Source organism: Limulus polyphemus, unplaced genomic scaffold (assembly GCF_000517525.1).
Source record: "Limulus polyphemus unplaced genomic scaffold, Limulus_polyphemus-2.1.2 Scaffold10, whole genome shotgun sequence".
Taxonomy (NCBI): Eukaryota; Metazoa; Arthropoda; class Merostomata; order Xiphosura; family Limulidae; genus Limulus; species Limulus polyphemus.
This window is the reverse complement of record NW_013665620.1, coordinates 806,261-832,234: the sequence shown is the minus strand read 5'-3', so window position 1 is coordinate 832,234 and position 25,974 is coordinate 806,261. Positions and strand designations below refer to the sequence as shown.

The 25,974-nt window shown below is 31.0% G+C and overlaps 1 protein-coding gene across 3 annotated transcripts in view; it reads left to right on the top strand.

Moving 5' to 3' along the window:
* The window catches only part of LOC106478414 (ribokinase-like), a 33,157-nt gene extending 8,842 nt beyond the window's left edge, over window positions 1-24,315 (top strand). For 2 of the 3 annotated variants that reach the window (XM_013938960.2, XM_022381995.1), the window contains exons 3-9: window positions 6,449-6,581; window positions 7,773-7,836; window positions 11,366-11,428; window positions 12,439-12,606; window positions 14,159-14,250; window positions 17,324-17,512; window positions 18,500-21,426. In XM_013938960.2, coding sequence (XP_013794414.1) covers window positions 6,449-6,581; window positions 7,773-7,836; window positions 11,366-11,428; window positions 12,439-12,606; window positions 14,159-14,250; window positions 17,324-17,512; window positions 18,500-18,676 — 886 coding nt within the window. In that variant the 3' untranslated portion in view covers window positions 18,677-21,426. Of the gene's footprint in view, window positions 1-6,448; window positions 6,582-7,772; window positions 7,837-11,365; window positions 11,429-12,438; window positions 12,607-14,158; window positions 14,251-17,323; window positions 17,513-18,499; window positions 21,427-22,723 lie in introns of those variants that run through there. The other variant, XR_002609883.1, reaches the window with a different exon arrangement.
* The last annotated feature ends 1,659 nt before the right edge of the window (window positions 24,316-25,974 follow it).

The window sequence follows — 25,974 nt, the reverse complement described above, 5'->3', positions numbered from 1 at the left end:
AACAAGTGTATGTTGTAGTAAGTAATGTCCACGTACTTTTCCATTTTCGCTTAAGTTAATTATTGTATTAGTTTTAGTAATTTGTAAGTTGACATCTTGGTATGTTTTTGAAATGTTAGATTTAAGTTTATAAGGTACGGTGCTAGGCAATTGTTGGCTTAGTGTACATTTAGTGAATCGTTTACCTAATGTGGTAGAAGAAAAGTATAGAGCTAATACACATAACTGGTAGGTTGTTGGGAAACTAATACTGTAAGTTTCAGCGTACTAGTAGACAAGTATATCAGGTTCTGACGTTTCTCGACAGTCTTGTCAGGTGCGTTATTAAGCATGTATCAGTGTTGTGTAGGGTTTACAATCATATTATACCTGGTGTGTTGCTTCACAGTTGCATCAGTTTCGTACAAGCTTATAGTGTACTAAATCATTATACCAACCAGTTCGTTGGACATGTTGCTAAGCTATGTTGCCAGGTTTATGTATGAGATTGCAAGTCTCAAATAAGTTATGGCCAACCTCGACCTGTAAGGCTGTCTATGCTAAACTAGCCTAATTCCATGCGTTTTATATACAACTAGTAGCACCAGAAAGCTTCCTCTAATTAAGTCTACTTAACAAAAACGTGTGGTGTTTGTTGCATTTCGACGACTCTTCGTTATTTAATACAAATCTTCTAAAACATTTATTTATTTACTTTTGCCGATAATTTTAGAAGAGGACTGACAACAAAGGTAACAAATCATATTGTAAAGCAATTATTTGAAATGATTATGAAAGAAGCTTTAATTATGTAATCGATATCGTTACCGTATTTTTCGGTCCATAAGACGCACTTTTTTACCCCAAAATTTGATGTAAAAATCTGCTTGCGTCCTATACACCGAAGGTATGAATAATATATATACGATATACACAAGCCATGTGTAAATATATTTAAATAGGCATGCATAGTTTAGTTCAATTGAATGTGTTATTTATAACAATAGTAGTTTTTCTTTTAAAAACACAACTATTTATAATTCTCCCTAAATAATAAAAAAAGTAAATTACAGTGTTCAAAACCTACAAAATCTTCATTGCTTTCACTGTACTGTTATTTAGTTTGGAAACCTTTTTTTGATATACGGTATTTTCTTATTTTGATGTTTTGAGCTATTTTGTGTTTAGAACAATATATACTAATTTTTAAAGTATCAAATTGAATTTTTATTCAATAAAAATCTTTCAAATGCGACGGTAGCTTTTTTCCCACAAAACTTTGTCTTCAAAATAAGGATGCGTCTTATATTCCGAAAAATACGGTATATAAACAGACATTCAATACAGTATACTCGTTTTCTTATGGAAACATAATTCATCATTTCTCATTCTTTTTTAAATTTCACACACTGTTTTTGTTTCAATAGTACAGCTTAAAATAGTTAACTTTGCACTTTATACATTTTATATCGGAAATCATCAAATTACTTAATTAATTAACGCTAATAGTAATAATATTAATAGCAGCATTCTTTTTAATTGCAAATACAACCAGGTTTCATAAGCCTGATAAGGTGAAGTATCAAATTAGAAAAGGTTTATAAAAATAATTGAATTGTGTATTATGTTACCTTGGGAACAAAAGGGAAATATTGGATTTTCCCTCCACACGAAAATAAGTGTGAAATATTAAAAGTATTTTCTTGTACGTCAGCCTTCACCATGTTCATGACCAATATCGATGACCGAAGTAATGTAAAAGACGCGGCGTGACATTTACGTTTATCCATTGCTTGATACATTTAATTTTAGTCACATGGCTATAATAATACATTTTTAAATATTTGTCATACACGTAAATAGAGAACGTTTACTCTCTTATTCCATTATCCATATAATTTATAAGTTATAATACTAAGTTATAAGTTATTTTTTCTACAATTATTAAAAGTTTTGCACTGTACTCTGTTTAAACACCTCAAAGACAAATCTAGTTAATTTAAATTTTGAAGGTGAATATAAATATATGTGTAGTTTGTTTATTTTGTCATCCATTTTCACACAAGGTAAGCACAATTGTCAAGTGGTAAATTTCAATCGTTTTTTTTTACATTATGATGCCTCATCATCATCATATTTATAGTGTAATTTCAGGCTTGTGTTTCGAAATCAGTATTATACCCTTAAAACAAAACAAGTTTAACATTTGTCATGATGTTTTATTTCATTGTTGGTGGCAGTCAAATTTTTACTGTATAACTATAAATACTTTGACAGAATTATACCTATAGATTATGTATGTATAGTCTACAAAAGAAAGCAATATTTATTTACTATAGTGTGTTCTTAATTTTACAAACCTTTCAAAAATTATATAACTTCAAAACTACAAACTCTAAAACAACTAGCATATTAAGAAGTATTGTATTTATATTTTTTTTACATATAATCTAAGGACAGCAAGTTATCTGTTGGTCCACCTAGGTTATCCCATCCACTAAACAAAACTTTAAAACGAAAAACATTCAAAGCCAAGCCTTGCTGTTCTAATATTTAGTAAGCCTTCCCTTAAATTAATTGCATCTGCTACATATGAAGGCAACCCATCGCAAAGGCCAATCAACCTGTTAGACAAATAAGACTGTGTTAGTTGAAGATGAATTCCATCTTGCCTTGCTAAAATTTATACTTGTCCCTTAGTCCTACTGTACTCACCATTAAGAGTGAAAAAGATGATGCATCAACACTATCAATTCCCTTTACAATCTTGAACACCTCAATCAGATCCCTTCTAACTCTTCTTTTTTCAAGAGAAAACAATTTCTGAGATCTTTACCTCTTCTTGTAAGACAACCCCTCCATCTAAGACACCATTCTAATAATCCTCCTCTGAAACGTTTCTGAAAATTTAATGTCCTTTTTAAGGTAAGGAGCCAAAGATTGAACACAGTACTACAAAGGTGATCTAACCAATGACCTATGCAATGCAATTATAACCTCTTTAAACTTGTATTCAATATTTCTGTAGATACAACCTAAAATCCTATTTGGGCTGCCACTAGCAGCTGCATATTGTTTGGATGGCTAAAGAGACTGAACAACTAGAACACCAAGACCTTTTTTCTTTTAAAAACTGCTAAGGTTATTCCAATGAAATTTATTTTCATAATTCAAATTATGATATTCCACATTAATTACCTTGCATTTATTGTAATTGAAGGTCATCTGCCATTTATTTGCCTATTTCACTAAATAACCTAAATCATCAGGTGGGTTCAATTAGGTTATAACACCCTTTGACAAGATAAATTATTCTCCTTATATTTTTCAAACTATTAATCTCATTCTAACATATCAACCGTTAGGATTTTCACTCCTATGACAGCTAACTTTGCATTTTCTAACTTTTCTCTCATCAAACTTCTCTTTCCCATGACTTTGCTTTTTACTCTCTTTCTCTCTTTTTCCACTCATCTGGTCTCAGCTATTTATACGTCTATCACTTAGACCTTCTAGAAATCTCTATAGCCTCAACATCAATGAATTATAAACACAAAATTAATTAATTAATAATATTACCTACACTAAACAGTCTTTTATATCTGACAATTGCAATGGTTTACTTATCATCAGTGGTCTCTCAGACATGGTTTTAATTCTTCTCGTCTACTGTGCCACATGTTTCTCAATTGTTGATATGGTTCTTCAACAAATGTTTGCCGCCTTCGTCTGTTTCTCTGTATAAGGCAACTTTGTCTGCTACTTTTTGTTTTTACTAGGAGACAAAGTTTTTGAGTCCCCGGTTTTGTTCATTTTTCTGAAAACTTTTTCAGTTATCCATCCTCAACGTCCTTTCCAGGTTCCTAATTGGAATCACACTGTGGTTCTCCATGCCTTATCTTGTTCACCCTTTGAATATTTGGAATCATGTTCTTTATATCACCTTTCTCTTAAGACTTATTTTCTTTTGTTGTTGGCTGATGGACATTGACATTCAGATGTGTTTGTGATTCGTATTCACAGGACCTTTACCATTTCACTTATGTTTTGTTGTATCCAGACTGGTCCTTTATACCCAATATTTCAGCAGCTTGAGAATGGGATTAGGTATTCTCTCCTATTTATCTTCCCTTCATTTCTTATTTATATGACCACTCAGATCTGGATCATCTTTTATGCCCAGTTCAGTCTTTCTGATGTTATGTTGTGTACACTGAAGAGTTTTGGGGTTCACATCACCGTTTGTGTCTCCATTGAGATCCTACAGTGTCACATATCCTCTGTCATTTTGATGGGTTGGGTTCCACAGCCCTATAATTCCAATGGAACTTGATCTGCCTGGATGCCTCTTGTGAGTTATGGACAATATGTCATCAAGTTTGAGAGATCTGTACATCAGCTGGCTGACTGATTGTGACCGGATGTGTCTGGTATTGGTGGTGCAGGCCAGTTTCTATGGTATAGTTGACCCTAGATTTATGTTTTCTTTTCACTGTATTTTTTTCTCTGTGGCCAGTCAGCCTTTACTGTCTAGGTATTAGATTTCACGTTGTCCGGGCAAAGAGCATACCTGTTCCAGAAGTAACGCAAACCCCACTAGTGTGCTTCTACTATATCTCATTTTTGCACACCTCCTTTCTATGCAGGTACTTTGTGTGGATCTTGTCCTCACCAGTCCTTCCACCTTGTCAGTGTGGGATTATAGCTCTGGTGTGAGAAGAGGTAAGTGTGTTTCAGAAGTTAACATTTTTCTATATCAAAAGGTATTTTTGATAATACCTCTCTCACACTCCCTCACCCTTCATTCTCACTATTGCTGGTGATCAGGATTGCTATTGTGAACAGTTAAAAAAGTGAATTGGAAGTAATAATGGGGAGCTTATATACAGATCTGAGATAGGGAGCCCCTTGATGTAGATGGAGAGAATCACAAGATTTAACTTGCCATAAGTAACATTGTGGGGTATAAAGGCTGGAGCAAGCAATGTAAGTTTCATACCAATGCTTAGATGGGCAGAGAAGAGGAACTTTCGTTGGTATAAAGCTATAATGTGAGAAGAGGTAAGTATTATCAGAAATACATTTTTGATAGAGGAAAATGTTAACTTTCAAAATAAGAAGTGACAGATAATAAGTCTTTAGATGATATTCATGTAACAGTACAATATACTTGGCCTGCTTTATAAGCTACCAGCAAGCTAAATTGTAGCTAAAATCATATTACATGTGCTAAGTGATTTATTTTTCTTTGGTGGTGCCTTTGTATGGTGAATTATTCAAACCTTTCACTTTGTATTAGCTAAAGAAAAACAGTACTTCTTCCCAATAAGATTATTTTTATGTTTTAGAATATTGTACCTTTTAGGGTAACAGATGATATATTACTTATGTCAGTCACTATACTATCAAGGATTGCTATAAATAGCATTTAGGGTCACTGATTTTAAACACCCAAAATAGGGATGAGGAAAATAATTTGCCTTCTCAAAGGGTGTTTTAAACTAATTGAACCTGCATCTGTGGACTTTGATGAAAAAAAAGACAATTATTTGAAGTTCAGAAGACAACTGTGGTAACTCAAGAGGTAGCTTAGGTGAATTATTTACTGATACTATTGTGTTAACAGTAGAGAAAAATAATTTGGCTTGTCAACTACATTCTACAGTAATTGAATCAGCTTAAGTGGACTTTTGACAAAAAAGAAGAGAACTGTATAGGGTTTAAGATACAACTGTGATTTCCATAGTGTAAATAAGTTTTGTACATAATTTATCATGTTTTGAATATATTATTTTAAAACAAGTGGAGTGCGTGCTGTCCATTTATTGTTCTAATTTACCATCAACAAGTCACAGACACCTACTGTAGAAGAATCCTTAACACCCATACATATACTTAGAACCCTGACACCACAAAAATAGACTTTGTGTATTGAAAGTTATCTATCCAACCTGATGAGCTCTGGTGTTGATTGAAAGGCATCACTGATAGCTGTGCATAAAGAAAATGCAGTTGAATTGATTTCCTACATTATTTTTACAGAGTAGTTAAAAATAAAGTAAAATAAAATCTTCATCAGACACAATGTGATATCTAATTACACCTTTTACCATGAAAGGTATCATGCTTTCCCAACTTAGATATTATACACTGTATATTGTATATAACTATTGTTAGCTTTTTACTGTGAAAGGGATCAAGCTTTTTCAACTTAGGTGTTATGTGCTGTATATTGTATATAATTATCGTTAGTTTTAGCCCTCCAGTCTTTAGAGATAAGCATAAATGTCTGGTATATTGTTTATGCTAACATAAGAGTTATCTGTATTTTACAAGCAGTTATTAAATGTTTTAGATTTAATTTGTAACCAGAAGTAAATTTTTTATTTTATTTTATGAAACTGAATTGTTAATTGAGTTAGTGCAATGTTGTGATTAAATAAATTGTTTTAAATATACTTGTGTATAGCTATAGCGAAAGATTTCCAAAGCCAGGTGAAACACTAATAGGAACAAACTTTGTCAAAGGTTATGGAGGAAAAGCAGCTAATCAGTGTATTATGGCATCAAGGCTTGGGACATCTACAGCAATGATTGGAAAGGTAAATTAAATATGTGTTTACTGATTTACTAACAATTGTCCAAAGGATAATTATCATTTTAGAGGTTAAAAAGTGGATCTGACCTTAGCTGGCTGAATGTCATTAGTTTTGAGTTCATTGTCATTTTTATCTGAATGAAAACCAGTGAGTTTGTGAGATCTTTATTAAGGAGTGTTGTGTGGAATATGGCTTAAGTTAAATGTGTTTATGGTTTGAATTAAAGTTAGTTATCATGGAGAAGTTTCTCAATATTGAACTGAATAGAAGTTACAATAGCTGTGTATAGAATTAACAAGTAAATACTATAGAATCTTGTAGTGATATTAGGAAAAACATGAGATGTTCTGTGTGATAAAACAAAACATATAGCTAATGTTGTTAAATCTTCTAGCATAAGGTTTACTTGTATTAATAGAGGGATTTAAAAACTTTCCCTTTTAATTGACCCCTTTCCAAAGAACTAACATGTTGGGTCAGCATTTAGAGGTCCAAGGATCACAGTTTGGGATCTGTTATCTAATAAATTTGTTTGTGGATTCTCACCTTTTAAAAGATGTTGCATGATTACAACTTGTTGCAGGTCTATTTTTAAATGGTCTCGGTGCTCCAAGTTGATATATATTCCATTGTTTTCCCCATGTTGGAAATTATAAATCTCCAATGTGAAGACATCTTTCTTATCTGAATATATGAATATCTTGTGTTAGAAAATGATGTTACATACCCTTCCCAAAAGCAATCAATTTTTGGTGTCATTAAATTACATGATCTTCCAACATGGATCTTTATATCTGATGTGGTTGTCACATGACTTTCACATTTGCATATTTCAAATTGTTTCAATATAACATACTCAACCCTTTTATTTTGCCCTTAGGTATGGTAGGAACTTTAACATTGAAAGAGATTAAGTTGAGATTAGATGAAATAGTTGTTAATCTGTTATATTTGAGCACATTTCTTCTGAATATTAAACAGTAAATGGTGTTTGCTTCAGTGTCACTAAAGTAAAGATAGTTCATTAAAAAACAAGTAACAGAATCAAGATCATGATTTTAATTTCAGTGACCTTGCTTTGGTAGTTAAAATTTGTTTGCACTAAGAATGTATATTAGTTAAACCAAATGAATATGTAATAAGATTGTGTAAATGTTTAAATATTTCTATTATCAACATTTATTTTAATAACAGGTTGGTGATGATGACTTTGGACATCAGAGTAAAGAGAACTTCAAACAAAATAATGTGAATGCAGGTAGGTTCTGATTTTATCCAAGTGATGTGATTGTGAAAATGTTTCTCATTAGAAACTGCTTGTACCTTCAGATTGGAAGAATAGGTTTTTCTTTCCATTATATAATTTTTATTTTACATTTTGTTTGTTTATCAATGGGATGAGTTAACTTGTATGGACAGCCCGGCATGGTCAGGTGGTTAGGGCACTCGACTCCCAAACTGAAGGTCACGGGTTCAAATCCCTATCCCACCAAACATGTTTGCCCTTTCAACCGTGGGGGCATTATAATGTGACAGTCAATCCCACTATTCATTGGTAAAAGAGTAGTCCAAGAGTTGGTGGTGGGTGGTGCTGACTAGCTGCCTTCCCTCTAGTCTATCACTGCTAAATTAGGGACAGCTAGTGCAGATAGCCCTCGTGTAGCTTTGCGCAAAATTAAAAAAAAAAAGACTTGTATGCAAAGGTAAAACATCACTTTTCATTTTTTCTGATGTACATTCTTAATTTTTACATTAAAACACAATAATAAGCTACAAAAGGCATTCAGCTCATTGAAATCCACCTTCCAGTAAAGAAAGAATTTCTCTTTAAATATAACTCTTCACCTCCATAGAATTATTCAATAAAAACTTAAAGGGATTTAAAATATCACTACACTTAGCAACATCTGGCAAACCATATTACTGACCAAAAACTAACATGGTAGAATATTTTGCCAAATAACCAGCATTCAGTTGCTTATACTTATTTCTTCTAATATTAATAATTTCAACTCAACCTTATTCTTCTACCAATTTAATAAGCTTATCATGGGTAGTTTATCCAAGCTCATAATGATTTTAAATACCTGAATTAGGTTACATCCAGTTCCAGTTTGTTTGTTTTGAATTTCATGCAAAGCTGCTTGAGGGCTATCTGCATTAGCCAACCCTAATTTAACTGTAATAAGCTAGAGGGAAGGCAGCTAGTCCACATCACCCACTGCAAACTCTCGGGCTAATCTTTTACCAATGAATAGTGGAATTTACCACCACATTATAAAGCCCTCCAAGGTTGGAAGGGTAAATAGATTTAGTGACAAGTATTTAAAATCACACCCTGCACGTTGCAAGTTGAGTGCCCTAACCACCAGGGCATACCAGGCCCACAAGTTTCATTGAAAACAAGTTCAAACCTGTGAGTTTTACTGCATAGCCTAAATGTTTCAAGCTAGGAATCATTGTTAGCCTGACTGAACTTTGTTAAGCAAATCAATATTTTCTGTGTAGTAAGGGGATAAAAACTGAACACAATACTCCACATGGGGCCTTAACAAAGTTTTGTAAAATGTAATGATAACACATTTGCTCTTTTCACCACTTCCAAACATTCAGCTTATCCTTCTACTAGAGGTGTGGTAAAAACAATTTTCAAAATTAGCTTAGTATATATATATATATTTTGTAATATATTGTTTATGCTGCCCAGGTTGGTGCATCATACCACAAGGACAAAATTGCAGTATTGATTAAACAATTTTAGAAAACAAACTTCTAGTCATAATTCAGCACATTTAGAAAATATATTCTTCAAAGTTGAAATTTATTTGATAAAAAAACGGTTTATTTTATTTTATGAATGTATTTTTTTAAATCACAAATTTTGAGTTGAGTTTAGTGTTGGGGAATTTACTGAAGTTTTCTGAGCTTAATACAGTATAATGATAGCCCTCAAGTAGGAAAATCAAAGTAAGTTTGAACAAAACAATGCCAAAATGAACCTGGACATAGTTCTATTAATTTTAGTCGATCACTGTTTCTCAGCCTCAGTTGTCATGGTGAGATGTAATTGCCTATATCTCAGCTTTCAAAAGCCTTAAGGTAGTGATCTAAACATGTGATGAAGGTTATTTATCTATTATTTTCAACTGTGTAAGTCAATATGGTATTAGTTCAAGAAATACACAAGTAGATGTCATAACAAAAGTGATGAAAGCTTAGGATGGGGAAATGTTGTGAGAAGAAAAGATGTTTGTGGACAACTTATGCCACAATTATAGTCCTGATTTATTTTTAAAGTTAGTGAAAGGCTTGCTTTATTATTTTATATTTCATTAGAATTATGAAGTTCCAGTATAGTAGAAAACAAAATGCTTTTCGTGGAATGAGATGAGGTGAGCTTTATTTAGATAATTTTGCACTTGATCATATAAAGTTTCATTTCATGAATAGGGCCGCTGTTTGTTAGGTTGTGTTACCATAGGCCTTGTCAGCCCAGCCTAAGTAACTGCTTGAATGGGCAACTAAAATAAATGTAAAAAATTAATATAAATGAATATGAGACATGTTTAAAATTTCATACTTGTATTAAATTGAAGGCCTTCTGATTTATAACTATTTAAAAATTAGCTTGCTAATAATTTTGGTGTGGTCAACAAGCCACTGGTGTGGTACACCAGTGATTGTAAACACAGTGAAACTGCATGCAATGTTTTTCAAGTCAAAACAGAGATGACATTTACAGTTTTGTATAATAAAAACTTTAATGGAAAGCTTTACAAACTTATAGGAAGGCATAAAAATCTGTAATTGAAATATAAAAAGGTAAATATTTTTATTTGTTTATGGAAAAAAATGTATCACGATGCATATTTGACTTTTCAAAGCTGTGAATTTACATAAATATCACATATAAAAATAAGATATTTTATTTTACAGAAGCTACGTAATTTCTAGAAAGCTCGTCTCAAGTTTCAAACAGTTTCAACTTGTAGTTTTGGTTTGTTAAATGTAATAAACCATATAATAGGCGTGTCAAACCAACACACCAGGGCATTTGAGTTTTAATGGGTTATATTTGCATAAGAAATGTATTAAAGAATATGTAAAATGTGTAAAAGTGTATTAAACTAGGGGGATTTTAAAGCTATTAAACTTTTGGATGAAACATTTGGTTTTCTTGTATAGTAACCTGCATACATACACAGACGTAAGCATAACTAAGATAGTACAACAGCCAAATGGCAATTGTTAATTTCTATTAAGTTAATCAATATTTTCCCTGATTTTTATCTGGCATTTTCCAAAAAGAAATTTGGCTGGAAGTATATTAAACATTGATTTATGTCTCCATTTTTTTAGCCACATAGTGGCTTGGTGGTGAGCCTGTAGGCTTACAACCATACACATGATGGGCAGAGCACAGATAAGTTATTGTGTATATTTGTGGTTAAAACAAAATTGAAACACATTTTTTTTTTATCTCTTTCTTCGTATGTCCACATCATCAGTGTAAGGGATCACTGTATGAACCTTATCAGAACCTCTTCTATGTGAAGATAATAGAAATTAATAGCTTCCTGTTTATTCTAATGTACAAGAATTTACCTGAAAGTCACCTTGAATACTTTATTAACCAAACTGCAATTTTGTTTTTCTGGATATTATTTTACCTACATTAATAAACTATACAAGGTCTTTATAAATAATTGGTTAATTATGATTAATTATAAATATTTATCTATATAATTTGAATTTATATTTTAAATCTGTTTTGATTCCACTGACAGAGTATGTGGGGATTACAAAGGATGCTGCCACAAGTGTTGCACAAATCACAGTTGTTAAAGATGGTAAGAAGTTTATCAAATATATCGCATAATGCGCTTATTGGGCAGCTTGTATAGATACATATTTTTTGTAGTGGAATAAATTGACACACACACACTTCATGATTTTATGCAGTGAAAGAAGGAATTAGTGAAGTATTATCAGCTTATTAATGATTATAGTTTTTTAAAAATCTACAATTCTGTTTTATATATATATTTTAGAGCACTGTGATTATTTTTTCTTAAATCAATGAGATCACAGACCATGTAATAATATTCTCTTTCAACTCATGCACAAATGAAGCAAAAACAAATGTTGCAGGTGAAACATAAGGGTTAAAAGTACCATATAGGTGAGAATGTATAAAGGTTATTTTATGTCCATTTCATTAGTTGGCATCAGTAACCTATTACAGGCAATTTGTTGCTTTATCTTTTGTATACGTAAAAGGACAAAGTTTGAAATGCATTGCATTCTGTCAAGAACAATCTTCCAAGGACATAAGATAGACCATGGTGACAGAAGATGAATCACCCCATTGAGGTCAACCCTCAGCCACAACAATTGAGCTAAATTATTAAAACCTAGTTAAATAAGACTCTTCACATTTATGTAATTTTTGAAGAAAGATTTAAAGAAATATAACTAATGACATTTTAACTAAAAATAGTAAAATATATAATTTTTTACAATTATTTTTCTATATTAAATAATAATGATGGTTATGTGCACAGTTATGAAGAGTAATGAAAGTTTTAAAAATATACTTTTGCCACAAAAGTAGTGTCATTTATCTCGTATAATGTAGATTATGTATAGCTGAATGGAAAGGCTCTAGTAAATTGTATTTGGAGAAAATAATTTTGTTACAAAAATGAACAATAAAGCTTAATGCCCAAAATATTTATGTTGACCACAGTGGAAGCAAAGCTCTATAGGGATCTAATGGGGAGTCTGTATTGTAATGATTCTATTAATAATCTAAATAACGTTTTTTTTGTTTTTTTTTTATAAATGATTCACCATTCAGGACAAAACTCAATTGTCTATATTCCGGGAGCTAATGACTGTTTAACTGTGGAAGACATAAGAAGTGCTGAGAATGATCTCATAAAGAAAGTAAAGCTTATGATTTTGACCTATGAAAGCATATCTGAGGTTATCCTTGAAGCTTTGAAAATAGCTAAGCAACATGGTGGTGAGTATAAGAAATTTATAAAAATAAAATGCTTTAGAATTGTAAAATTGTATTTACATGGAGTTGTATATTTTAACTTTAGGTTTGAATCACACGTGATTATATTTCTTTAGCTTTTGAAATGCATAATGTCAGATCATGGTTAAAAAGCTGAGGACACTTTATTTCTAAGTTATGTGAAGGTAATTACACATTTTGTAATTTAATGTTGAAAAACAGTTTTTATATTTCTTAACTGGATATGTGTAATGAGCATGTTCTGAGTCTATCTTGTAAAATGAAAAAATAAATAATTGTAAAAAAAATGGTTTTGAACTTTTTACTTCTTAATACATGGTGTAATTTCTGTTAAAAGACTTACCCTTTTATACTTGGTCATTGCCAAGGTTACCATTAGATATTTTGTCACCTTATGCAAAATTATAAAATTCTGCCCTTGATGGAACCCTTGCAACATTATAATTGATAAATATATATATAACATGAACAAAATGTTGATATTTCTAGTAGAATGTTACTTGAGCAGACCTATGTGTTACTTCACACTTTTTATTCTTAGAAGAGCATGTTTTCACCTATTTTTTTAGTTGCAAATGTGTGGAATACTACTTTAAGGTCGAGTTTCTTGAATTTAGTAAAAGCATTTTATATTTAAGTTGATTATGTTATAGTATCTATGTCTATGAATTCAGTTTACAGGCCAATAAAAGATGAAAAGTGAGTGTGAGGTAGTTGACTATAGAAAGTAAAATGAATATAAAACTCGTGCTAAATTTTTTTTCCTAGGAAATTGGCTTCTTTACTTACCTGCTTAAGTTAGGCTGCATCATTACTGATTAAGTAATTGCTGAATAACATTTGCTGCAAACACTTTTTTTTTCAAAGCAAGTGAGTGCATGGAAACTTTATACCAATCATACTTTACCACTCCAGTCACTTCAATCTCTATTGAATCTTATCCCTTACAAAATCTACCTAAATAACTGGCACAAATTGATACACCTCAAAATTGCAGTACTTGGATGTTTATGGTATTGCTTTAGTAATTAAATAAACTGAGCATGTTTTGTATTACAGTGTTTTATGTATGTATGATGTATACACTATTTATGCATAGTATTTTTATAATCAGATTGTATGTATCTTTTAATTTTTAACAGTTTTAAGTGTACTTTTGATTTGTAACAGTTGTGGAAAGGAGGGAGCTGAAAAAATTGATTCACTTAACAGCCTTGTCAAAAAGCATTTGTTCACTTTGAACTTTTTATTAAATATTAAAAAATAATGTATTTAGCAATACTACAGAGAAATAGTAATTTTAATGAGGAAATCTTTTATGCTGAACTTGAAATTTTATAGTTATCTTGAACAGGGAAGAATGTTCCGTTAACCCAACACATTCAACTTCAGAATATTAGAAATTTTTAGGAAATTTGCTTAGCAAGACATGTTTTATTTGACATTGAAATAATATGCATAAATATCAGTAAATTAATGAGCTTTATTCAGCTGAGATTTTCTTACAAGTAAGTTCTTTTTTCCTTGTTTTCAGTTCGGACTTTGGTAAATGCTGCACCTGTTAATCCTGGAGTCTCTGAAGAAATATACCCTCTTTGTGATGTGTTGTGTGTCAATGAAGTTGAGGTGAGTAGAGAAAATTAAATAAAGAATTATCTGGTTCACATATAATGTGCAGCTAATAAAGGTAATGGTACATGAACAATTTTTATCCAAAGTAAAGCACCTTTATAATTTAACATCAATTAGAATATCTGATATATTTGTTAAATGTTTTAATTTTGAGAAAGTGTAATTCATCTTACATTACATTTGGTTAATAACTAGTGGGAAAAGTGTAAGATAATCTATCAATTTAAATTATTTTATGGACTTTAAAAAGGTTAATTGTGTTGTATTCTTGGTTACACTCAGAAACAAAGCTCTGAACTACTTATACTGTCCACTGCAAAAGGTAATTGTTGAGAATTTCGGTCATGCTAAGAGCTGCTTAACAATAATATACGGTAAATCTACATATTTATTCTTTAAGTTACATCACATTTTGAAATGTGAATGATAGTGTGATTAATTCTTAACAATTTAGTGTAGAATATCCTGCTTGTAAAATAAAATTTCGTATCAACATTATTTATGCCTGTTCTCCCATCAATTCAAAAGAGAACGTTGAGCTTTGCCCGCATGTTCAGCTTTTCAAATACAGCATGGAAAGTGGTCAGACAGACACCACAGTTCACAATATATATATATAAGATCACATATACTATCAAACAATGTGTGTAGAATAAAAATTGTAATTAATGAAAGTAACTTTAATATTTCCCCCAGTTGAATCACTTGCTTAAAGGTGAAATTATTTACTAGTAAATACACAAAAAAATGTCTTACAAAGATGTTGATTGGGCATTTTAGCAATAAAAATTTACCATATATACACTTGCAACATTTTCCTTCTTTGAATATTGTGACACATACTCACTGTTTGTGTGTAACCCTTAACGTTAAGCTTAATATATAATGAGTACAGTTAAAGACAAATAAAAAGCATGTAATATTTTAAACATTTTGATTGAAAAAATGTAATTTAGGTTTATATTGAAAAAGATTAAAATAAAGACTTGCTGAAGTCAATTTAAGAAAAATTACCTGATGTGGTCACCATTGTTTTCTTTTTGTATCTTTGAATAAAGTAATATGAATTTTTTTTCCTTAATAAATTGTTTTATTTTTACATTTCAAATCTTTATATTTTTAAATCTATTTAAAAAATAAGAGAAACAAATGTCAACATTTTGATTTTAGTTGTTTCACTTGTTTTTATGAGCCTGTTAATTAGTAGACAACTTGTCCATGAAAACAACTGACTATAAATTACTAGTCTGGTAAATTTAACTTTATATAATGTAGGACCAGATGCTACCATATAGCCTATTATATATGTACTATTATTGTTTCTTTATTTGCAAAATCTGCTTTCAAAATAAGGTGTATTATTGTTACAAGTTTAGTTAACAGTCTTTGTATTTTGTACCCAGCACAAAGTATACTGGCATTTGAATCATAGTGACTAACCCAGTTCTGAAAGGATGGTTGTTTGAATCAGACGTAGTGACCAACCCAGTACTGAAAGGATGATTGTTTGAATCAGACATAGTAGTTAACTCAGTCCTGAAAGGATGGTTGTTTGAATCGGACATAGTGACTAACCCAGACCTGAAAGGATGGTTGTTTGAATCGGACATATATATACACTCACACACACTCACACATCTGTATTTATGCACATAAAAAAATAAAGCATTCATACAAAAGAAACTCACAGTAGTAAACTTCACATATCTCTTGCATCTCTGTTGCTGCTACATTATCATACAGTACACCCCTGATGAAGTAAGGTCCACTTTTCAAAAACACTTGGGTTATAGAGTTTCTTTTTTTGTTTTCAATTGGTTTTTAGAACTTACATATTTTTGTAATGCCACAAATGCACAACATATATATATATATTTATAGTGTTTCTTTCTTGCTTCTTGTGTGAATGAATTAGTTTTGGGGTTTGAGAAGGAATGGCAAAATGCTAGTAATAAGAAGGGAGTTCACAACTGGTTAGTCCTCTTCTCTGTAATGTTGAGTCATTTCTGACATTTTATTTATATATAACTTTTCTTCTGGATGAATGCTTTTATATTTTGTCCTTTTGTTTGAAATAATTGCACATATACATGTAAATATATAATAATATTCCTTCATCTTATCATACTTGTTTAGAAATGACTAATAACAATATCATAGGGTTAAATGACTGCAAATATATATTTGTGACTATAAGAAGGCTTGACTGACTTGCTCACTATTTTTTGCTGGTGACTTTGCTGTGGGTACAATGATGGAACTTTTAATGTAACATAGATGTAAAAAAAAAAATCCTATTTTATGCACGTTTAAAGTCATATGTGAAGGAGTCTAATTATACTGAATAGTATCCTATTTCAGGATATCATTGTAAGTAATTGAATGAATTTCAACCTGATAGTTATTTTCTATAAATGGTTTTACTTTTTCTCATTTGTTTCATTCAAGCTCACAGGGCAAGGTGGGCTTTTCTTTAAAATGATTAAAATTAGTCTGTATTAAAAATTTAATCAAAATGCAGCCTTTTATGTCTTAATTAGTTTACATGTGCACCGGACCAACATTTTGCCACAGTAACTGTAGGGCTTTTAAAACTTTAACTTGCACTTCAACAATTGTTTCTAGGTAAATAGATAGACTTGTAGTAGTATGTATGAATCTGTATAACAATGCAAAATAAATTACATGTCTAATCTGCTTATGCTTGTTTATAGCTATGATGAGTATAAGTGCCAGTGAGCAACTGTTTTTGTGAATCATAAAGAAGTACTTGCAAATGATTAATACTTCCAATAAATTATAATAAGATTACAACAAAGTTCATTCTTAGAGCACATATTTTTCAAAAATTTCCTGATCAATCAAAAAATGCTTCCTCTGCCCCTGGTTTTTAAGTTTAAACCACTAACAGAACTTAAATTCAGTGACTTAACTAACAACAAGAAGTTGCTGTGTTCTTTATATTTGTTAAGCCTTACAATTTTAATGGTTTCACTTATAATTATCTAGCTTGTTTCTAATAAGGTAATTTTTAATACATGTTTAATAGTAAAGATGTTTTACGCAGGCTGAGGTTGAAACAGGACTGTGTGTGGAATCTATAGAACAGGCTAAATCTGCTACCCAGATGTTGTTGAAGAGAGGCTGTTTCTCAGTAATTCTAACATTAGGTCCACGTGGAGCTGTTTTTGCTTCAGAAGAACAACCACAAGCCATATATATACCAGCTAAGCAGGTGACAGCTGTCGATACAACTGTAAGTTAGCACCATTTTCTATTATGCAAAAGTAATTTCTAACTTGAACTTAAACACTAGATAAGTTGTTTTAATCTGCAATTTGAGATGTGTGGAGAATAAAATTTGGGGTAATTTCTATATGATGTAAATAAAAAGAAACGATCCAGTGGATGTTACACAAAGTATGTTTTGTCTCTCACCCTATAATTTCACCAATTTTGGATTACATTGTACCTTTGTGTATAATATTGCATATAACATCCTGATCTTTCAATATATTAAATACTAGTTACTAATTTTAGCTGTTTCAATCTTTAGTTAGATATTTTTTTTTACTATCGTGGCATTCTTTATAATGTTAGTTATGATATTTAATTAAGTTCCCTAAAGTTTAAAATGAATAAAGAATAAGTTAGAATTTCTTCAATTTTTTAATAAATCTCACTTATTTAAGGAAATTAAATGCAGATTGGTATAAAGAGCTAAGAAATTTGTTTTGCTTATGCTTATTGATTACATAAAAAAACTTTTGCAGCAATCATGTTTTAAACAGTGTTTGGGCAAGATGAATGTCTTCTTTTCTGTCTATTAAACTCATGATAACACATTTGTGAATGATTTCTGTTATGTATATAATGCTAGTGATTGGCTTATTTTTTGTGCATTTTTATAAAAGTCAGGTCAATATTTTATTTCTTAAGTATCTGTTATTATCAGATAGTACTTTTCTATGTATTTTAGCATGAATTGTATAACTTTTTTATAGATTTCATGAGTGATATGATTTTTGTAACTCTTTAAAGTATTTGACTTTGAATGTCATAACTGTTTTATTTTCTTAGTATTATTACATGATTAAGTTAAATGTTTTAGTTCTTTGTCTTAATATTTTTACTCAGCTAACATTTTGTAATGTCTGTATATCAAAAATGTTTTTTGGATGAATTTATTTTCATAAAGGTTGCAGTTTGATTTTTTGTTTGATCCATCTTCCATGCAATATAGGGTGCAGGAGATGCTTTCCTTGGAGCATTGGCCTACTTTATGACTCAACATTCCAGTCTTACGATGAAAGAATGCATTGAAAGATCTTGTGAAGTGGCTGCCATTAGTGTACAGAATCTAGGAACGCAGAAGAGTTTCCCATGGAGAAAAGACATTCCAGCAGAGCTTTTTTCGTAATTGCGAGGTTAAATGCAAAAAGTGTTTAGTGAGAAGAAAATAATATGCTATACATTTTTTGTAGTGGGTGTGTCTAAGCTTATCACATCATGAAAATATTGTAGAACAGTCACAATGGTGTAAAGAATAGGAAACTTAATTACATTGAAAATGAATAAAACTAACTGTTATACAAACCACATCTGTACCTTAGTGATGAGTAGTTTAGGATAATTACTTATAAGAAAACACAGGTATTTAAGTAAAATAAAAGATTCAAGAATACGCTTTAAAAGCCCCAAACAAATTAGCACAGCATTTCACTGTAAAATCTGGTTACTTTCCAAGTTGTCATAATTTTGGAAAAATAAGATTATTTTCTTCTGTTAAATTATTCACTTGTGACTAAAAATTATAGTGCCTTGAGAATGTTTAAATAAAAGAATTTATACATTTCTGTTTTTCAGTGCAAAGTCTTATATCATGTATGGTTATAGAACTGTATGCTTTAAGTTTGTTTTATTAATTTTTCTTTTCTCAACAACAATAAAATTTTGTCTGAAACAAAACAAACAAAAAAAAACCTAGGTTTATAATGTGGTATCATAAGTACAATATAAACATAGAAACATTTGATTTCATTATAGACATGTCAGCCAAAATGGATAATTACTTTTGGATTATAGGCTACGTACTTTAATTCTTTACTCAAACCTCGCCAAGCATGCAAACACTGTCTTGGCTTGTTTTAATGACACTGAACTTAGTAGGGTCCCTAGCTAAGCATGCAAACACTGTATTAGCTTGTTGTAATGACAATGATCTTAGTATGGTTGGAATTAATCACTTTTGTTACTGTATCTTTGTAACTTTTTATAGTGAAGAAATAGTTTAGTATTGGTTTTATTGTAACAAAGTGACAAGTTTTTAGTCAATTCATTAAACTTTTATTTGTTGTCCAAGGATGAATTTAGTAGTACATTTTATATTTTTAGCAGACAATGAAAAATGTTTTTTTGAACTCGTTTCAGTTAATTCCAGGAATCCTTGTTATGATCACAAAGTAAGATTGGATAACCTGACAAAAGGGTGTGGGTTGGCTCCAAATTTCTTAGCTTGCAAGCTGGTTTCAAATCCATGGGAGATAACATTAAATATTCTCCACACTTAAAGTTATTGGGTGCAGTCATTCTCTTAACGTAGATGTTGGGGGTAGTAAGTGCTGCTTAGTGGCTGCCTTCCCTCTGGTCAGTTGTTCAAAATTAGGTAGTGAAGCAGATAGCTTTGGTAGCATTGTCACAGATACAAAATACAACCCTACAAATCTAAGGATATTGATGAATTATATTTCTGTAAGTTAGGTGTGCATTATATATGATTCAAGTAAGTAATCTAGCATTTAAAAAAGATGTAGCATGATATGTTATGAGCAGAAACGAAACATCAGTTGTTTTAAAGTTCAAATTTTGTTTCTTCTTATAAACCGAAATGGTGGAGAGTAATAGACATGTCCAAACTCATATGAGTTATTGATTTAAATAACATGGAAAAAATTGATCATCATTACTAAATTGTACAAACATAAATTTGCATTGTTTATGGATACTTAGTATCTGATACTAATTTTGTCTGAGCAGTAATTTTGTTACCATAATTTAAACTTGCATTTGAGGTATATTTCAGATTGAAAATTAAAAATGTTTCCATATTTTGATTTTTGCTACAGTTATTTGCTATCCAGATAAGTGTTTTTAAAATTACAAAAATATTAATGTCCAATATAATTAAAATGTATGGAATTGTTTCACTTGTACAATTTGTTCTGAGACATTCTAATAGTTCTGTATTAATTATTCCCAAATTGTGTTTTGTATGTTTATTTGTTTGTAGTTGAGCACAAAGCTGCACAATAGGCTATCTGTGCTCTGCCCTCCATGGATATCAAAACCCGGTTTCTAGTGATATAAGTCTGCAGACGTACTGCTGTGCTAGTGGGGTGCTTGCCTTGTGAGAGCAGCAGAACTTCCTTTATATTGTAATTGGGATTTTGTAAAAGTTTTTTGAAATGCAACATTGTGACTTAGTACATTTAATAGGAGCTGGTTAAAATGGTTTTCTTTTTTTCCATTTTCTAAGCTCTGTTTTAATATTTTTTAATAATTTTTTCAGCATATAAAACCTTAAATGTAGTATAATTTAAAAGTTTTATTTTTAGGATATTTTAAAAGGTTTCATTCTTTGGTATGAATGAAATAAATTGCAATAAATAGAATCATAGTATTTGTAAAATTATAATATTAGAAGTTGTACATGTTACTGTAAGAAAGAAAAAAAGATGATGCTCCACACTTGTTGCCATGGGGTCCAATCCCACTATTCAACTAAAATAGCCCAAGAAATTTGGTAGGTACTGTTGATTAGCTGTTCCCTTCCCACTCCAGGCTATCAGTTTTAAATTAACAGCTAGTGAAGATAGCCCTTGTGTAATAACTTTGTGTGTGTATATGAAACAATCAGTCAAACTATATTACTCAACAAAGTTATAAAACATTTGTCAACTTTTGTTAGATCTTTATATCAGATTTTTCCAACATTTCTTAGAGCTTTTGATTCCAGGTTCTGTATGTCATATTTAGCAGGAATGATACAGAATTGTTAAAACTGAAGAAGGTTCTTTTTGTATTTGATTAGTAAATGCTGTTGAATTGTTTTAATAAACTTCATAATCTTTCACTGATATGTGAGAAACATGAGGATTCAGTATTATGACATTATGTGTGTATGGTATTTTTTATTCTCTTTTAATCACCACAGTGAACCTATATTTATACATGATTTGATAAATGTGTAGCCTTGATACTACTAATTCTACATTACTCAGCAGACAAACTATATTTGTTAGTATTGTATGACATTGTTAAACTAAATCAAGTTATCTTAAAGAAGAAATGTCAGACAGGCTTTCACACTTGATGGGAGCCATTACACTGATGCTCTTACATGCCTGTAAAATGAGTTTTTGCAAGGGTTTATTAGAGCTTCTGTTAAGTCTGTTATGACGCTTGCTATTTATGTAGTCATCTATTGTTAACACATGACAAGCTCACAGATAACTTCTTGTGGCTCTGTTGGCTGCTATGACTCTGGTACTTTACTTTTAACTGGCCTAGGCTAGCAATTTTACATGTACAGTAATACGATATTTTCAAACTGTTATTATATTATATAGACATCTAATATTTGTAACTAAGAAATTAAATCTATGTGTCAATGTTTAAATTACAAAATTGGTTATTAATTATTAAATTCAGAACAGCAAGAAGAGCTTTAACAAATTTGATCATGATTTAAATTGGTTTTGGTGAACTACTTTGATTTTCTGAAATGACACGAGACTGCAAGGGATGTCAAGTTGATTGGAGGTCGTCATAGTTCAGATTTTGGTTTCACTTTCAGTTGTAAACATGTCTCAGCTTAGCCAGCAAAACTGTTTTATTGTCAACATTTGGTAAGTAGAATCTTGGTGGACAAATTAGATTTTCTTCCTCAAAGAACACTTTAGAAAGAGATAATTTACCAAAAACTTGGTGTAAACTTTGTGCTAAATACAGTGAGGGGATCTGAAAAGAAGTGAAAGGGCACAGTCAACGAGAGGTGGACAAGTATATATACAGCACTGAATTCATAACGAAGTACACTGTCACTTGCCATTTGAATTCAGAAACACAATCAATTGCTTTAAGTATGTATATACCTTGTTTTTCATCATGCATACAGCCTGTATTATCTACTTCCTACATTTTACAGTCAGTATACTATAATATCACCTTTGAAGTTTGATTCAAAGGTAAACCCAAATGTTGCCTGTATAGCCCTATGTTTGTATGCAAATTGCAAGCATCTACACAAAGCATTGTTCCCAATACAATTGTTAGTGTGTTAGACACATTTAGCAATTTAAATTATAAAAGAGATTCTATTGTATTTATTTTATTAATTCAAGCTTTGCTGTTTTATTATAATGTATGTTATACAGAATTTACATGTTTATACATTTGTACTTTTAAGGCTTTAAAAAGTTCCATGAAGATGAGGAGAGGACTTCCTGGTTCCAGTGGTTCTGCTAGTGATGATCCTTCTGCTTTCAGCATCTCTCTTCAATCTTAGACAGATTCAATCTGCATGCACAAGTTAAGGAGGCATACAGAAAGCTTCTCAAAACAGCTTGCTGTGGATGGACAGCTTTTGTCAGCATTCAAAACTTTAATTAAAGTGCAAAAACAAAATGGGGTACAACTAATTTCAAATTTTGATAATGCCAGTAGAGTGAAAGAATTTATTAATGTTACTGCAGAAGCTAGTCGTGAGAAAGTAGCAGTGATTTTATGTTCATCAGTAGCTTTTGCAGTGCTTAATGATAGAAGTCAGGCAAGAAAAACTGGCTCTGAAAAAGCACTGATTTTCATTAGAACAGTCAGACAAGGTATACCAGTTTATTTCTGTGTTCCCTAATAGGACATTGATAGCTTTGATGATGTAGATGCAAGTAATCTGAAAAGGAGCATTGATGATGTATTCAAAGGTGATGCAAAGGTTTCAATCCCAACAGAAACATACTCTTACCTGTTAGTTTCAGCTACAGTTAATGGAACTTGTGTTAATATTAGAGTTTACAATGGATTGCTAACAAAACTTTGGTTTCTAGGCATTTCCCATAGAGTTGAATTGGTATTTAAAGATAGTGTATCTACATCATTTGCTGATGTGAAAGACTTCATGACAGCTATATATATTACTTAATCAAATGATCTGGAAAGTTCAAAAGGCATTTTGAGACAACTGCCAGTGCATTTGGTGTGCAGCATTTTAATTTTCCCAAAGTACATGTTACACATAAGACGTGGAGTAAATCATTTACTGAGTAATTGGGTAATTGTTGCTTGAGTAATAGAAAAGTCCCTTGCCAGTTGAAAGGAGAGAGTAGCACTGGCGAAATTTCATGGACTTTTAAACAAAAATGAAGTATTTTAATTTTTTGTCAAAATGTTTCTTGTACAAAGATGTGCTGGATGCATGTTCTATTTTCTCTATGCAGTTTGAAAGAAAACATTTTATGATGTCAGATACTGCCTATGGTAGAAAAATGAAAAGATACTTTACAGGATCTCAAGGAAGAAACTTCAGGTACATGCTTTGAAAATCTTTTGAAAAAGTTTAAACTTGAATTGGAAATGAAATCAGGTTCCAGGTATCTTACGACACTTTACTTAAAGCAGAGCCTTACCCACATACTCGCTGATCAAAGGCTTAGTTTAAAACATGCAACAGTGGAGAACCTTTCTATTGATTAAAACAAATGGTTTTGTATGGGTATATGAGGAAAAGGAACAAATATTAGAAACAACCTTGGAGAAGTTTATGGCAAAAAAGGAGGAAATGGAACTTTGATACAAATCCTTCTAACATGTCTGTAAAATGTGCAGCCAAAAAAATAGAAGTCAGACACTTAGAGTGAAATTGATTCTGTTGATGATGAAGATTTACGTGATTATGGAGATCATGATGAGGACGATGAAGATTCTAGCATGTCTAGTAGATCATTTGATGGGGCTGAAACAGATGAGATTATTTTTCAAGAACTGATTGTACAGGAATCATTTGATGTTGACACTGCTGATGATTCTCCTGTACACAATGTGTGTATGTGGATGATGATTGATTATGCTCTAATAGTTAACAGTTAAACACAGAGGACAAAGGATCTTGATATATACAAATGACTATGCAAATTAGATTTACTTCAAATTAGCTAGTTTTTTATGAGATTTATGTTTATGCAAGTTTGTGACTTTTAATTTTTTGAACAAAGAGTGAAACAGATGTTTTATGCCCTAGTAAAAAATATTAAATACCATATTACTCTTGTAGGTAAGTTACAAAAGAGTAATTATCATATGATTCTAGTCAAGATGTTATGTGCCAGACTTTAAGGAGATCATAACATTATAATTTTTTCCAATTTTACTGGATATAAAAATTTTGTTTATTGATACATTGTTTATTCATTCAATTAATGTACCAGGCCTTATATTTGCCCCTTACCCTTACTTTGAACTTGAAATATGACGGCAGGTTCACTTAATAGAAAACAATACAATTCAGTCAATGCAAATTAACTTTTATTGTCCAATTTTGTAAACAAAGAATAGAGGTAGGGTATCAACCCTCTAATAGCCCCCTTGTACTCTTTGGCAGAGGCTGTTTAAAGTTCTCGTACAATTTTCATACCTCAGGGCCTGATATCATGCTTTAATATTTCTTTGGGGTTTTAGTTATTTTAAAATATTAAAGATTATTAATACTCTTATGTATTAAATACATAAAGAGTATTTTGTAGATATTCTTACGTACCTTATTTTAATTGTGCAGGCTTGGTAAAGAAAGAAGATACATGAAATTTGGAAAAATTAACTCTAATTCAGTTTTTTTTTCATGAAAATATATCTTGCTTATTTTCTGTAGCCATGATTTCATTGTTTTTTATTCATTTTAAACTCCATAAATGAAGTTTAATAAATTAATACAGTGAAACAAACCACTAGGCTTAAAATCATAGAATAGCTGTGCATATTTATTTTTCTAGTATTGGATTAATTAAATAAAAGAGGGTGAAAAATTTTACATAAGCTGTTAGTTAATATATGCCTCTTATGTTATTGTGTATTTTCTAAAGTCTTTTGATTGTGGATTTCACAAAAATAATGGATTGTGAAATTCATTTCTTTATTTTAAACAATGAGTTACTTAATAGGAGTACAATTATATAAATTTTTGAATAAAGTGGCCAACATAAACAGCCAAAAAATAAAGCACAGAGTTAAACATTATTTTTTATCTTAAGTAATTGTGTGCACGTAAATGGATTTTTTTGGTATTATTCATATGAGTGTCACAAATTACCATAATTTGGTGCTTGTAGTTTTTTTTTTTCCTTGTTATTGTTGTTTTTTGTAAGAAGTGCATTAGACGTTAATTTTTAATCAAATGAAAAATTAAATTCAATCCAGTGTTGGAAAAATATTTTTACTCGTGTCTACTGTAGAAAGTAATGCTTGCTTGTCTGACAGCTCAAAACTCAATTTTGAGTTCATAGGGTAAGGACTGGGTTACACCCAGTGGCTAAAGTGTCAAACTGTGGAACTCGGGTTCAATGAATCGCATTCTGTTACCATAGAAAAAAAGTAACACTCACTGGGGCTGTGAGTATGTTATAAAAGTGATGGTTAAATCCTACTGTTTGGTCTGACAAGAGTTGGTGG